The sequence below is a fragment of the Plutella xylostella genome, chromosome 13 (genome assembly GCF_932276165.1).
Source record: "Plutella xylostella chromosome 13, ilPluXylo3.1, whole genome shotgun sequence".
Taxonomy (NCBI): Eukaryota; Metazoa; Arthropoda; class Insecta; order Lepidoptera; family Plutellidae; genus Plutella; species Plutella xylostella.
Genome location: NC_063993.1, coordinates 7,090,544 through 7,107,443, shown reverse-complemented (window position 1 = coordinate 7,107,443; position 16,900 = coordinate 7,090,544). Strand labels below are relative to the sequence as shown.

Genomic DNA, 16,900 nt, shown 5'->3' with positions numbered 1-16,900 from the left:
ACAAAAAAGCAACGGGATCCGACAAGATTACTAATGAAACCCTTAAATGTTACATGGAAGAACTAATAGAACCGATTCAAGTAATTTTCAATAATATTCTAACTACAGGAAAAATACCAAAGCAATGGAATGTATCAACGATAACTTTACTACACAAGAAGGGCAGTCGCCGAGATATTAATCAGTATAGGCCAATCACCCTTTCCTCTTGTCTCTACAAGCTCTTTATGACACTGCTTAAAAACAGAATCCACAAAAAAATCGAGGAAAACCAACCGGTAGACCAGGCAGGATTTCGAAAAGGATTCTCGACAACGGATCACTTGCACTCCTTAAATATGCTAATAGAGAAATATACAGAATGGAAAAAGCCACTATACATTTGTTTTATAGATTTCACCAAAGCATTTGATAGCATTAGTCACGAATATCTACAAAGATCCTTATTACAACAAGGTATAGAGACAAAATATATTCAACTGCTCGGTGAGATATACAGCAACGGTAGCGCAAGAATAAAGTTAGAGTCCGAAGGTCCTATATTCCCATTGAAGAGAGGAGTGAAACAGGGAGACCCTGTCTCCCCAATTTTATTTAATTGCCTGCTTGAAGAAACCTTTCGAGCAGTAGATTGGACAAAGAAAGGAATTCTTATCAATGGATACAGGATGACAGCTTTAAGATTTGCAGATGATATTGTTTTTCTTGCTGAAACATCCCATGAACTACAAAATACAATTTCCGAGTTTCAACTAGCACTTACTGAGTCTGGTCTGCAACTTAATGAATCAAAAACCAAAATTATGACAAACTACACACAGATACCAGTGATAGCTAACGGGAAACAATTGGAATATGTTGAAGATTACGTCTACTTGGGCCAAGTTATCTCATTTCAAAATCGTTTAGATAAAGAGATCGACAGAAGAGTGAACATGGGATGGAAAAAGTATTGGTCACTGAAGTACATTTTTAAGTCAAACCTCCACATATCTATTAAAAGAAAGGTATTTAATATGTGCGTTCTACCAACTATGACATACGGAGCTCAGACTTGGTCAACAACCAAAAAACAAAGAACGAAACTGCTAGTGAACCAACGAGCAATGGAACGCAGCATGCTGGGTATAAAGTTGAAGGATAGAATTGAAAATGAAGTAATAAGGCACCAGACAAAGATTCAGGACATCATCACCACAATAGACAAACTGAAGTGGCAATGGGCGGGTCACGTAATGAGAATTAAAGACCAGAGATGGACTAAACTAACTACTGAGTGGATACCTAGAGACGGTAGGCGAGGAGTCGGGAGACCACTCATGAGATGGTCTGATGAGTTACGAGCATTCCATCCGCTGTGGTGGAGATTTGCCCATAATAGAGCTGCGTGGAACAAGATGGCAAAAATATTCATTGCTCAAAATCGTTGCAAAATGATCAATCACCCAGACAAGCCTGGTCAGCCAGGGTGATACAGACCACACCTCACTGAAATTTTTGAGTAAGTGAGAGGCCTCACCTGTCCTTATAAGGACTTTTAATAAGATGACATTTGGAATATAAATTTAACATCATTTTTTTTTGCTTTGTGTTGCTTGGTCTGACATTATTATTATTTTTTATTTATTTTGAAAATTAAATTATTATTTCTGACATCAATTCTATAAGTACTTATAATGTTAATGTTAATTTTATGTTATTGTATAACTAAATGAATTGTAGGAATTTTATTGATTTTTGTTTAATTTTATTGTAATTTAATGTCAGCAAAAAATATAAATTTATATAATTCTTAAAAAATGCATGAATAATTATAAAGTGAATTTAATTTAATAATTATAAAGTGAATTTAATTTAATAATGTCAATTGCATGTTAAAAATTTATATTGAATAAAGGCTTTATTATTATTATTATTATTATTTATACAACTTTTAACCCCCCCTTTTAAACCCTTACAACCTCCGTTTCGCAATAAAAAGTAGCCTATGTTCTTTCTCAGGGTCTAGACCATATGTATACCAAATTTCATTCAAATCCGTTCAGTAGTTTTGGCGTGAAAGAGTAACAGACAGACAGACAGACAGACAGTTCCGGATATAACCAACAGATGGCACTAAAAGCGCAATACAAAGAGCTTGTATGGAACCGAGGGCAATTAATATGAAGATCCTACATCGCGGTATTAAAGTTTTTCAGTTGTCTGAAATAAATACAAAATCTATTTTAAATCTATTCTATAGTAGAAGAGTCAGACAGTGACTTTCGCATTAATAATATTAGTTAGGATAGATTTACTGGGGTAGATTAGGACGTACAATTTTGAGCCTGGGAGCCAATCTTCAACGACACGCATTTAAAGTTCTCTGTCAGTAGCAAGTCATAATCATAGATTTTGCGACGGCTTCTGGCACACGACACGAATGTCGTGCAGTCGCGAGCTCGAGCCCTCGAGTTCACCAATATTGCAACGGAATTTGCCACACGACATTAAACCTCAGCCCTAGAGCCCTATAGTTCACCAGGTAACGTGGGTGTTTGGGTGCAGGTGAGGAGGTGTTCACGGCGGAGACCAGCACGCTGGCGCGGCGGCCGCGGCGGGACGAGTTCGTGCCTGACGCCAGGAACGGACGCCATGGGATTGCCAATGGTAACTGTCAAACTTGTTATGTGTACTTATAGAAGATTTTTTTAGAATAACTTTGAAACGTGTAAAATGTATGTGTTCAGAATGACGAGTTAACTCGGTCACTTTCAGCTACCATATAGATTAGGCAGCTTTTCTAAATCTAGTACTTATAGTTTATAAATAATGTCTAAGCACTTTTTCATTATTATTATAAATTCTTTACTTATTGCACATAAAAAAAAAACATTGTACAAACGCGAACTTAATGCTAGTAGCATTCTCTACCAGTTAACCTTGGGTGATGTCGAGAAAGTGGTTGGTAGTACGATAGGCTGAGAGGAGAGAAGTTTATCTACTTAAATCAAGACACAGAGATATACTTCATTCATCATCATCATCAGCCAACAATCATCCACTGCTGGACATAGGCCTCCACCAAGGAGCTCCACAACCCTCAGTTCTCGGCCGTCCTCATCCAGCCACTACCGGCTACCCGCCTTAGGTCGTCGATCCAACAGGCAGGAGGGCGTTCTACGCAGAGAGTTCTTCGGCAGATATGACCAGCCAACTGCCACTTCAGCTTGAATATTTTGACAGCTATCTCGATAACCTTCGTACTCTGACGGATAACTCACTTCATTATTAGAATTAATTAAGTGTTATGCAGTCTGGCTGCACATAACCAGACCCGCATACTAATAGGTGGAATGCGTTCCAATAAGGAATTACACATCGCACATTACATATTTAGGGATTGCATGTCGCAATATACGCATTGTCGACATCACTGAATTCCTATCCCTCTATGTCTGTGCATTCAACACACACCGACTCATACATGTACTGGGTGTGGATATAGTATCGAAATGAGTAATTGAATTTATGCGAGTACCTACATGTATAATTTATGTAGGATCTGTAAGGTCTATGCGACATTCACACGAGGGCGGAGCTTTCTAAGTTCTGTTCTGTCTCGGCGTGTGCGTTCAAACAGTAGCAGTACTGCCCTGCTCACTGTTCTGCCTCACTGCTCTGCCCTTGTGTAAAAGCGGCATTATGTTCTAAAACTAGACATTAAAACAGATGTTTGACGTGCTACCGTACAAACACAATGTTAAATAAACCAAGTTGAAACTTTTTGTCTACAATTGCATTCTTATCTAAAATTATTTAACACTGGAATTAAAATTACTATTCTGCCGCCATTTTTATCGGAGCATATATATATTATGCAAATGCGCACAATGAAGAAGGGGTAAGGATTATAGACAGGTATGAGTAGGTAGGTATTTAGCATAATATACGACACACTGCAGATGTATAGTGGCTATAGGCAGGTGGGGCATGCTTTGATGAGAATGCTTCACATAATTCACGTGAAAATGACGCCCGTAATTCAGATCTTCGCCGAATAGTAGATGAGATAGTTTTAGAAATTCGTGACTAAAAGCTAACGAAATTAATCATTTGGAACTTCAATAGATTCTTAGTCGCAATTTTGTGAGAGAATTTTACTTTTACGTTTAAATTTTTAACAGTACCGATAAATAAATAAATATGAATAAATATGTGGGGACATCTCACACACGGCCATCCGACCCCAAGCTAGGCAGAACCTGTGTTATGGGTGTCGGACAGCTGATATATCTACACAAATACATAGATAGATAGATACTAAATATAAATATCAACACCCAAGACCCGAGTACAAATATCTGTCTTTAAACAAATATCTGCCCCAGCCGGGAATCGAACCCGGGACCTTCGGCTCAGTAGTCAGGGTCACTAACCACTACGCCATTCGGTTCGGATGAGGTTGTACTGCAATAAGTAAAACTCAAATCTGAAAAAAACCAGCCTCACTCGTTTTATTGCCACTTTTGTATAGGTACTTACATAATTTCTGTATGTGTAATGTGTAGGTACATACATTTTCGTATTAAAAGAAATAGTACCTTCTAAGAAATGTAGCATTTGTTAGAAATGTTCTTTTGATAGCATGATAATAATCATTATGTTTATGAGGATTCTAGGTATATTTAGATGTATTTATTTAGTTTACAAGATGAGGCTTAGATATTCCAGACAGACAAAATTACTTACGTTTTTATTGAAGGATAATAACTAAATAATAAGTTTCTTTTGAAATCTAATCTATCCGTCTAGACTTTAGACGTACCTGCTTATTTACGCAGAAATATTTATCTAGAATTGTATTTCATTATCATAAAACTGGCCTTGGGAGCAGCCTATATCCGCAGGGGACGATTGTGAGCTAGGTATAAGAATGAGAGATAAGTATAAACGAGTAATATTATGCCTCACAAACATTTAGGGGAAAGTTTGTTTGGAGAACATTGTCATAATTGCAGTGTAGAATACTTGGGAATTCTAATATCTGATATCAAAATGTATTAAATCAAAAATACCTGACATCCCCTGATTTCCTTAAACGACAAATACCAAATTTACGGCTACAATATCAGAAATAAGCTAGCAACCCGACTGTCAGTTGTTTTCAAGCTGCCCGAAGGCCTCTGACAACGACAAATCTACGTCTAGCTGTAACAACACGGTATACTTCCAGGTGGAGCCACGGGCAGCGAGCGCTCATGCGACTCGCCGCCGGAGCCGGCGCCGCCCGAGGTGCCTCCGCGGGGGCCCTCGCTGCACGTGACGCTGCGCCACCGCCCCGCGCAGCCCGAGCCGCCGACTGACGCTGATCGGCTGTATTTGAGTGAAGGTCAGTGGGATATTAGCTTAAGGGTCTCAGCACATATATTATAAGCGTAACGTACAGGGCCTTCGCGTTCGCAAACTCGCGTTCTACTGGTTGACAGAAGAAAAAGAGGCGGTCCAATTAGGTTACGCTTATAATATATGCGGTGACCATAAAGGACCTATACCTTGTTCCTACCATGTACCTGGTCTAAACAACTTGATGGTTCTCAAGTTGGCTGTGATAACACTATTTTGATAAGTTAAGAAAACAATGGCAATAGGCCCGCCCCCTATTACATTAGGACTAACATAACACACTGGCGAAAAGTGGGTGCAGCAATGCAACTCTGCCTACCCCGCAAGGGAGTACATTAGTACAAGGTGTGAGTGGTGGTTTTTTCTTAACCAAATCAAAGATAACCAACTGAGAAAGTAATCTATGAAAAATTTGCGAGGTTTAGATTTTTGAAGAACGGTATTCAGCGTGATCGAAAAACACATACATACAATAGGTATGCAGTAGTATGGGCAGCATTATACTTCGTAGGAAATAAGGAAATACATGTTTTTTTACTTCCTAAACTTTCTTCCACTGTTTAAAACAAGCATACTTTGCAAATGTGATGCCAAACTATTAAAAACCGGCCAAGTGCGAGTCGGGCTCGCGCACAAAGGGTTCCGTAGCAGCAAATATAATAAACTTATTATACAATACTGTAGTATATTTTTTGATCTATCTTATAAGGTTCAGCCATCGTTTTCAGTGTAAGCACAATAACTTAACCAAAATTACAGTTAAATCAACCTATCTCAAAAACTATAAGAGATACTTTGATCAAACCAAAAATCGTTGAAAGAGTTAATTAGCATGCATCACCTCTATTTTTTTTAGAATTTTATACCCCGTAGTTATAAAAATAGAGGGGGGGGGGACATACTTTTTACGACTTTGAGAGCTGATATCTCAAAAACCGTTCACTTTAAGAAAAATGTTTTTTAGAAAACTTTATATCATTTTAAAAGACCTTTCCATTGATACCCCACACGGGTATGTACATCGAAAAAAAAAATTTCATCCCTCAGTTACATGTATGGGGGGCCCCACCCCCAATTCTTTTTTTTACTATTTAGTGTCATATTTTTGTAGCGGTTCATACAACACATATTCCCATCAAATTTCATCACTGTAGTACTTATAGTTTCCGAGTAAATCGGCTGTGACAGACGGACAGACGGACAGACGGACAGACGGACATGACGAAACTATAAGGGTTCCGTTTTTGCCATTTTGGCTACGGAACCCTAAAAAAGAACAATACTTACTATTAACCCACTAAAACTCGAGGTGTCATCTTTAGAGTATCATGAAGTTTAAATAGTCAGAGCTTAAACTAAACATTAGCGGTTAAATAAAACTCTACTTTAATCACAAGATAGTAAAATCCTTTCTGTGTAAGCTGTAACCACATTTTTGTTGAGCACTTATCTCCTAACTTAGATTGAAGGGAAGTTTCCTCAAAGTTTGTTAACTAACCGAATCCAAACAACTTTAATTTGCATAGATAATGGTCTTTTTCAAACTCAGAAGTAAATCCAAGCCTTTCTAAGTAGGTTTTTTGTATATTGTAAGAGTACTGTGTACAGCATGGAATATTTTAAAACATTTCATTTTATCGGGTAGGGTTAATGTGCATACTAAGGCTAAGAAGTCCAATGGGGTAGTTATGTAATTTTTATGTGGAAAACGGATTTCATGCCCTAGTAACGGAGAAATATTGATTGACTCTCACTGCGTTGATTTATTTCATGATAAGAACTTAATTTACATTTCAACAGCAAATATATTTTTCCTGAACCTTACCAAATCACAATATTTTGTATTGTTCACGATCGCTGTTTTAGATTTTCTTATTTTAGAACTAAGTGACGCCAAAACTGGTTAAAACTTGGTTATTTCGTTAATTCCGTTTCTTTTGTCCAATTAAACCTACCTTTAAAGAAATGCAGGTGCCTTACTTTTGGGCTCTTTCTTTTCGAACACGGAGGGGTCATAATAAATAAAAAGAAAGCTGCTAAATTTGATTTGGAGGAGGACACGAGGCTTTGACGTCCCCCCCCCCCCCCCGCTCCCTGCTGCCTAGTGCCTACCCCCCGCTGAAGGCGCACTTACTCTGGAGAAACACCGTAATTTAATTTTTATGATAGCGCATTGTAAGTGTCCTGGGGTGGGTAGTTTTATTTTGATTCGCCCTTTACTTAGGAAGCACTTTGGTCGCGACGCCAATAAAAATATCAATTTAAAAAGGTTGGTTTTATCGTCTAGACAACTCAATTAACGCAGCGGTGCTCGAGTATTGCGATTTCTATTGATTCAAGGGGAGTATTTACTTAAGCTTATACCTAATACTAATTTGTATGGTTATTTTCATTATTGTGTCAGATTCTGTTTTAAACATAAAAAGGATCGCTTGTACATAATATGTACCTATAAACAACAGCTCCATCTCCACAAAGTAGGCCGAAATAATTGAACTATGGAAATGAATTAAGCAAATCCGAACTAGAAAATAACTTGAGAAGGTCTTGAAAGTTTAATGGAATCGAACAGGGCCGGCCCGGTCCGCGTAAACTTGGCTCCGAGTGACAAATTGGGTACTTGACCCGCCAGCCTTGAGGCGCGCTCCTCAAGGACCGTAATAAGTTTAACTTAAAGTAAACTATGTTCTATTCCCTCTAATTTGCCCTCCTGCCACGTTGTTGCCGCTGTTTTTCTGCAAGTTTAGAATTAACAGCTTTAACGAGGTTTTCAGCGGATCGGGTATAGTGGTAGGTTTTACAAACAATACGCTGCTGGTTGTATTTTGTTAATTGTTAACCGACTTCGAAAAAAGAAGGAGGTTCTCAATTCATCTGTAACTATCTTTTTTATGTATGTAATCATACATAGGTAATAATTTTGATATAATTTTTGATCTATTGGGTTTATTTCAAGGAACTCATTGGTACAATATCAGCGCCGGGATTCGAATCCATATCTCTGGCATGAGAAGCGGGCGCTTACCCGACTGAGCTACCACCGCAATGATTTATTTATTACTAGGTACGACAGAATGTAACTTAACCTGAGTGAACATTATCTCAAAGTCTACGTGATACTACTAAGCTCAGCTTAGCAACCGCTGTACATGGTCTTTGTCATTTAATATCTGCGGGGAAGAAGGTATAAGCTTAAGGAAACTACTGGATAAGGCTTCAAATGATTCATTCATACCACTGTACCTAATAAGACCTAGGGTAGGCAGGCACCACAATATCCTTATGGTGACTACTTTTCGAAGAATTTTCTGTGATCTTTGATCATAAAATTGTTCCAAAAGAGGTTAATAACATACATTTTTCTTAATTGGAGAGTTGAGTTGATGATTCCTCTAAATCGGTTCAGTATCTCCATTTCAGCTACAAGTAATGCATGCACAGTAGGTACACTTGAATATTCAATAAGTCGGACCTAATTTCAGAACACTCCCGGGTTTTATTTTCTCATTTTGACGGTGAAATAAAAACGTTATTACTTCGTTTAACATTGCGCCGGAAGAACTGATAAAGCTCGGGTTCTTTGTTGGTTTTCTTCAGTTTATTCCAAACGAGTTTAAAGACGTTTCATTTCAGGAAATTTCCCTTAAAGTGAAATATAATAGTGTTTTTAACTGAGTGCTTTTCCTACTGTGCTCGGAGCTATGTTTACTGAAAACAAATGCTTGGAATGGAATTTTAAATAGGTTTTAAAGAAACATAGATTTCATCAACGCAGTGCTTATAAGAAAGTGATAAACGCGGGCAGAACTTGACTTATGAAAATGAACTGATGATGATGATGTTGCAACAAGTTTTTTGTGTAAATTTGTAGCTGGCAACTTAATGAAGTGTTCAGCAATAGAAGCTGGTATATTATGTCGCAGGCATCTGGTTCAATCTCCTTTTTGATTGAAACACTAGGCCGTTCATTGGATGACGCTAATCAGTTGTATGACTAAAGAACAATTCGTCAAGTGGTTGACTGTAACGTCCAACGTCTTGACTGAACGTTATTCAGCGAAGTCTTTGAATGGGATATAGTATAGCAACTTCGTAATGTCTGGTTAGGATGAACATGAGCAGCCAAGAGTCAACAAAAATACTATGTTACAAAGCTCTCATCTCACAAATTAACTAAACAATAACAATAAAAGTACCTTGATAATGTTGTTCATAATTATTAAGTTTCACCACAATTTTTTTCTGTGAAACTATCCGCCGGCGGTGTAATAGTAGGTAAATCCATGTTGTCACACTATTTTAACACAAATAACGCACTAGCTAATTTATTTGCAAAAAATAAAAAAAATTGTTTTATTCACCATCTGACTGATTTTAAGTCCCCTAACTAGTTGTACGTTTTGTGACGCTTGTACAATCAACGTTCGGTCTAGACATACATACATAGAAATGTCATACTGTAATTTAGATTTATTTTATGAGGCTTCTATTATATAAATATAAAATTTAGAAGGTTCTCGTATATTTGCCACTCATGAAAACTAGGATACCAGCAAAAGAGCGGCAAAAGTCAAAGTTGCGAAACAAGTTTACCAATAGTCTCTATTTTATTTGTTTACCCGCCACTATCGAATATGAAAGTTAGCAACTATCCGGAAAACCGTAAGCGTATTCATAACCTCTTAACCGCTCATAAAACTTGGGTACAGGCCATTCAAATTCACTTGTCCTTGTAACGATATAATATTGTATCGTGATCGTGACTATTTATTTGTGTCAAATAGAGCTACGTAACGTTAACGTACATTATACTCGTAAAGTAGCTTCGTCAGCGCTCTTAAGTTGTGATGTAGAAATCTATGCGCAAATCTTTCAGGTCAAGCAGGGGTGAACGGGGTAGTCCAGGATGAAATCCGACAATGTCAGGTCGCAAGTGCCTCTCAGGCTTTCCGATGCGATACGAGTTTTAAACATCTCGAGAGAGACGACGGGGACACTTAAGTGTTCATAAAACACTCTTAACAGTTATAAGACTGTCAGTAATAGCTTTTTTCGCGTTCCGTTCGTGCCACTTACATTGTCAATTACGGACCTTCTTAATCATAGTAATCTATTGCAATTATAGTGCTTGCAGAAAGTTTCAATTATAGTCAATGAGTAAAAAAATAGATTTACTTTGCTTAAATATTTCTATTAATAAGCTCTTTAATTATATACTCTTTTTTGAACAAACACTTAATCAGAGAAACGAGAAAGAAATATCACCATTGGGAGGCCATATTATTAACTTATTTTACTATACTATTTGCGCCCCCGCTTGGAATAGAATCTAGAAACCTGAGCACAACATTTGAGGTTACAATTACCAATCATAGCCGCCATCGGGTCATTAGAATAAATAACAGCGATTGCATCTTCTACTTCTAAGAACCCTTTGAAAAAGAGGTCGAATGCAAATAAGTTCAATTTAGATTATGGTTGTGAGAAATTATTGAAGTAGGTCAGACTGTGTGGCCGATACATCACAGTTACAGCGAGCACTTTAAAGTTTTTCCCCGTGCCTCGCGGAGAAAGCGGCATAAATGATTGATGGGGCCCTCCCAAGTATAAACTCGATTATCCGCGGAGACGCGAACAACTTACAAGTTTTATGTAAGGATGGATCGGGATTATTCCAAACTTCCCCCCGGGAAAAAATATCGACTCATGACAATCATGTTTGAGTTGAATATCAATGACAGGAGATATTTACTGAGCAAAAAATATCGTAGCTTCGTTTATAAACTCTGACCTACATACAAGTCGATGTAGAAAAAACAAATAATAGATTTTGGCTATATTAAAAAAATATAATCGTTATGCGATAATCTCCTTTCCAATAAGTCAAACCAAAAAGTCTCGAAAATATGGGTGCAGGGGTGAAGTGTACGATAAAAGGCATAGAACAACGTGGACTCGGGTATAAGAGGCTTCCTAAGTGACATATCAGCTGTTTTTTATTATATAGTTGTCAGCTTTTGTCGTTAATTTGAACCTTTCACCGATGGCAAACCGTGAATCGTGAAGGACGAAAGCTACAAAATAGTCCAGTAATTGTTGCAACAACTGCATTTGCAATGTTTTATAATTCCTTATGTCGTAAGACTCGGCCGTCCCCCAGCGGAAGGGTTAGGGGCCGGCGGATGTCTGCAGAATTTAAATCAGATGCGATTATAATCTTCAAATTGCATGCGGGATGCTCACTAATGACGCGCTAGAGTGAGACGGAAAAACTGCAAAACTCGACGGTGAATTATTAAATTTTCTAATTTTCCCGACTTAATTGCGTCTGTGTATAGTTTTGCTGAGGCGTCAGAATCTTATATAATACTTTTACTCACTACTTTTGGCTGTCTGTTTTAAAGGAGAAGTGAAGTGGCGCGTTGAGTCGGCAACAGATTTATTTCTTAGTAAATTATGCTTATTAGTATTAAAATTTTGTGTGAAAATTATATTTTAACAAAGAAACCTTTATTTTCTATTTCGTTTAAGACACTATAAATTCATGTAGTTGTACTAATATATGGAAATAGATAGCAAAATATGGAACAATTTGCCACCGCCATTACGAAACAATATTGTATTAATTCAATCTTTTAAGAAAAAATATAAATTACTCTTGCTTAGGATCCAAAAAGACACTGAAAATATTAGAAGGTAATGCATGTAAATAGAAATAGAATAGAAAGTAATTGTGTGTATTAAGTATTAGATATTGCAATTATGTATACCTACCTACTTAGATGAAACTACCTACCACTTATGAAAAATAAAGTAAAAATAAGGATATAATGTACATATATGTAATATGCTCGGCTATGTTTGAAACAAATTAATTGTTAATATTATTTTCTTTTTTTACCTGAAATTGTAAATTGTGGCATGGGCGTGGCTGAAAATCAGCGCTATTCTTATATTTAAAATATTCGAGTAGCCTTATGCTGCTGAGCCCACGTCCATTTTCGAGTTTTTTTTTTTTAATTTAACTATGTATGTGACTATTGTTATTGTTTAAATCCATAGATTTTTAGCATGTTAGTATAAGATTAACTCGAAATAAACTTTCTTTTATCTATCTGATCTTATATTTACGAATACATTTTAGTTTGTGGTAGATTTTACCAAAAAAAACTCCTTTTTAATTGATTGCAATATTCACAGAAATGCTAGCAAAAAGTGACTACTATGAATAATTGAAACGTATTCAACGTTATTCAGATAAGCGTAATATTTTCAGCAAAGTCGTGCTATTTGCGGTGAGCGTCGAACAGCCTCGTCTCCTCATCGCAAGATTCGCAAGCTGCAAACCGTCTCGGCGGTATTTCATAACGTGAACATTTCAATATTAGTTTTCGCCTCAGAGGGAGACGCCGACGAAGGAAAATTGTTTCGTCGTTTATTATTCCGAGTTTTAATCAAGGAACAAGTCGCGGCGTCTGCCCGGTAGATGGCGCTGCCCGCCTCCGGGCGTCGAGCGAATGCAATATAACGTCATACTGAAAATAGACGAACCATTACTATGCATGGATAAATCGTTAAATTCCGTCAGATAGCTGGTTTGAATAACTGAAATTATGTAGTTACGTACACTGCACAGCGTACAATACCTAATTAGGACTCATTTTGTTGCTGATTGGCCCTACGTATCATAGTAAAAAAAGCAAATCTAGAAAACAACATAATTTTTTCTAAGCCATCATACCTGAGATTTTGTGTTGGACAGTAATAAATGTTGGTTTGTGAAGATTTATTGCTCGGCACAACCGTTCCTTATCAATATTGTTGTGGCATTTACACAGAATCGATCAATCAGCTGTAATCCCAGATTGATGATCATCATCGTCGCCTATATCATTAATATCTTACCTAAAAATGTACCGGTTAGTTATTGTAATAACAAGACCTCCTGAGTCCCCCTTTCTCCCGGATTTGTACACCACTTTTGCAACACCCTGTATAGGTATTACAATTTCCTGTCATTCGTTGTCTTGTTACAAAACTATATCTCTGTAACTTTGGTCAACTTTGTAATATGATTATGGGTCGATTACACCTAACGAGTCAGTGGTGAGACAGTATCCTCGGCCGATCCTCGACCGATGCATGACTAGCAAAGCAACCGAGTGCTTGGCCGATGACATCGACTCGCCACTGTCAGGTGTAACACACTCGTTAGGTGTAATCGACCCATTATATTTAGATTTTATGTCTATATGACGAGACGATTGATGTTAATCATATCATTTTCATCAACCAATAATCGTCCACTGCTGGAATTGCATAATCCTTAGCTGTTCGCAAGAACGCCACAGATCCATTTTGCGAAACGATCTCATTTAAATAGTATTATTAGTGCAACTAACTAACTAAATAATAACGGTGACCTAATCCCTAACTGGAATGTTTTGCAAATGTATGTTAGTAGGTACTCTGTGGAGAAAATATTTTAATATCAATTTCAAAGAAAATATGGTCTGCGCATGGACTCTGTGTATTGTCAGCAAAACAGGGTTTCTTTACCGAGAATTTTCTGCGTAGTTTGCCCGCGGGCATGCCTTTATAATCTATCGGAAAATATTAAGAAGCTACAGAGAAACCTGCATAGTCTAATACAAAGCAAACACTATACTGGTCGATGAAGATATTACTTTTCTTTTAAATATTGACTGAAACAATCTGAAATGATAAACACCTATCAATTTGTGTTTAAAGAAGATCTAAAGATATTGGAAGAGCAAAAGAACTTCTGAACATAATTTCTAAAAATAATATATGTACAAAAGTATTTTCGCCTGGAAATTATATTCAAACGGATTTTTTGTCGAGGACGAGCACCAAAAAGACGTTATTAAGATGTCCGCGATAAATTTGCGAAAATAAAATTCAATATTGCGTTTATCAAGATTCGGTATCAATCTATTTTGTTTGCTCTACCTTTTTCAGTGACAATGGAATCGAAGGCGGTGGTTCCTTTCAAGTATTTTTTAAACGTGAAACAAGTACATGAAAGAAATTGCACTGGTTTTATACAGGGGTGGTAAAGTATTGTCGCTAAGAGGGCATTGTTTAGCAGTTGGAAATGCATTAAATCAATAAAAAATCGTGTTCAATAGAAAAATTAAATATTTTTATTGTTACTTTTATTGGCCATTTCAAAAACGGTTAACGTACCCGGTTTGTACAAAAGTAAAATCTTGGTAACTAATATTTATATAAAAAATATAATAAACATGTCAAAAATTACTGATTAAAATCTAATAATTCAAAATTATAATTATCTCAGTATTTATGTTGATTAAAAGCCTTTTGCAATAAAGTGCCCTTCACCGCAGGCCTCGCTATGCCTGGGAGGTGACTATAGCTTATGAAAAACAAAATGTCGCAGCTTCCTGTTACTGTTCGCCTAATCACGGCACTTTCTCGTTAAAAACGTACATATTGCATGACAGCTCTTGTTCGTTTATTTTTCAGCTAGAGTAACCTTCCGGCTTAAAGCATTTCCCGGTTTCCTCGCGCGCGGATAAATGATTGATGGCGCCGGTGACGTCACGAGACGTTCGTCCGATGCGAACACCGAAAATATTTTACACATTAGCTTGCGTTTTATAGACTCACTACCTGAGCAAATAATCTCACATCGCCGTGAAGAAGGGTAAAGTTTCATTAGTGATCGGGACGATGGGAATATACCTAATGTTTGTAATATTTTTACATCATCATCAGTCATCAGCCATTAGAAGCAAAAGCGACACCTTTTAGCTAAAGTCTAAACTCTTTTAGTAAAGTTGTCTAAAGGCAGGCTGACTACGGGTGTCCAGCTACTTTATAAAGGTATATATAGGCGCACAAAGAAGCCTACAAGTCTGGCATGAGGGTGCATGGCAGGAGTTACACGGGCCAGGCTTTGAGCTAAACTTTAAACATCCACAAAGGTTCATTTGAATGGAAGTCGCAGTAAAATTTGCATACTTATTTACATTATCTCAGCCACACACAAGTGGGCCCCTTTCATTATCAAATTCACGAAACAGGGGTGCGAAACATCGACGGAATACAAAGTTGAAGTTGAAAGTGATTATCAGCAAATTCCACGCAAAAAATGTCACCCGATTAACGAAGTAATGAAACTATGGGTGGTGGTGACTAGAGAAAACCGTGGAGTAGTCTGTAGTAGGTATGAAATTGTAGTTTTTAGTTTCATAAGTTAAGAATGGCCATAGCTTTGAGCTATGATTATAAAAGTTTGGGTTCTACACTATTTTGGTTATCATAATTTTAATAAGTAGAATGACAAGATATCGGCAGGTACCTGATCCGTGTCATTTCTAAATAGCCTATAAACAATTTAGCACTAATTCTTATCCGAATTGCTAAAATAAAGCAGCTTTTTGAAAACGTAGTTACAATTTATTTTTATCTGAATTCGGGAAGAGGTCGCTGTCGACGTGAGAATAATTAGATTCAACTCTTGCCCTGAGTAAAGGAAAGTCGGTAAATTGGAAAACTAAACTGTACGGATCTCAGCCCCGATTCAATTAGGCGCTAATCATATCTGGAGGGGCGCGGATCGATCCGGAACTACCCTCTGCATTCACACTAGTTATGCGTCTAATCAGATGCCATTCAGTTTTGTTGAGGAAAATTACCTACGACGTCAAAACAAACGTAGAGAATTTTTGTAGAAAAGTCTCTATTATACTGAAATCACACGCACTTATGTGGTTATAAAAACAGTGAAACTTTTCGGTAATAAATCCAATAAAGCCTTTGAAAAGCAGAGTCTCATTTTTCTATTGAGTAAAATTTACAACGTTTGAAAGCGAAGCGACATCCATCGGACGATGGCTAAGTGCAGCTCTCAGGGCTATCCTTTTGGGGAGCCTTTACACGTCTTTCAGCGAAGCTACTGCCTCAATGGGTTTAGCAAAATCATCCGACCGTGAACTCCTGCAGAGTGCGAAGGATATCGAGCTCTGGATCTATTACCTACGGTCCACGGGTAAAAGAAAATAAAAGATATGCGTTTGCTTCGAAATCCACTCTGTGAATAATCTACAGCGGAGCGAGCGTGCAATTGAATCGGCTCTGTCGATATCGTATTGTTTCGTCCGCAAGGATTCGCTTAATCCTTCATTAGCCATCTAACTAATAGAGGAGTTTCCAGCTTATGTAGCTGTTGTGGGCGTTTAGGCATTAAAGTTAATGGAATATAGCGCGGTATACGCCTGAGTACGCCTCGAAGGCGCCAAACTATGCAGTTACGGCAAATAGTTGGGCAGGAACGCTGTGTTATCGCACGTCGCCGGCGGAATGCAGCGATGGAAAGTTCCTCACTCGATCAGCTCGCAGGCACCGCCAGCGCCACCTTGCTATTGACCCTATCCCTACATACCCAACTTTTAATATCGCCAAATTGCCTCGACATCATTTAGCCGCAGCAAATATTACTTTAATCCCACAGCAATAAAGTTTAAGT

General features: G+C 37.5%; 1 protein-coding gene across 1 annotated transcript in view; it reads left to right on the top strand.

Annotated features, from left to right (window-relative positions):
* The window catches only part of LOC105387609 (teneurin-a), a 331,961-nt gene that overhangs the window by 110,679 nt on the left and 204,382 nt on the right, over positions 1-16,900 (top strand). Inside the window, exons 6-7 of the mRNA XM_048624883.1 lie at positions 2,548-2,664; positions 5,222-5,371. Of these exons, the coding sequence (XP_048480840.1) occupies positions 2,548-2,664; positions 5,222-5,371 (267 nt within the window). The remainder of the gene's footprint in view (positions 1-2,547; positions 2,665-5,221; positions 5,372-16,900) is intronic.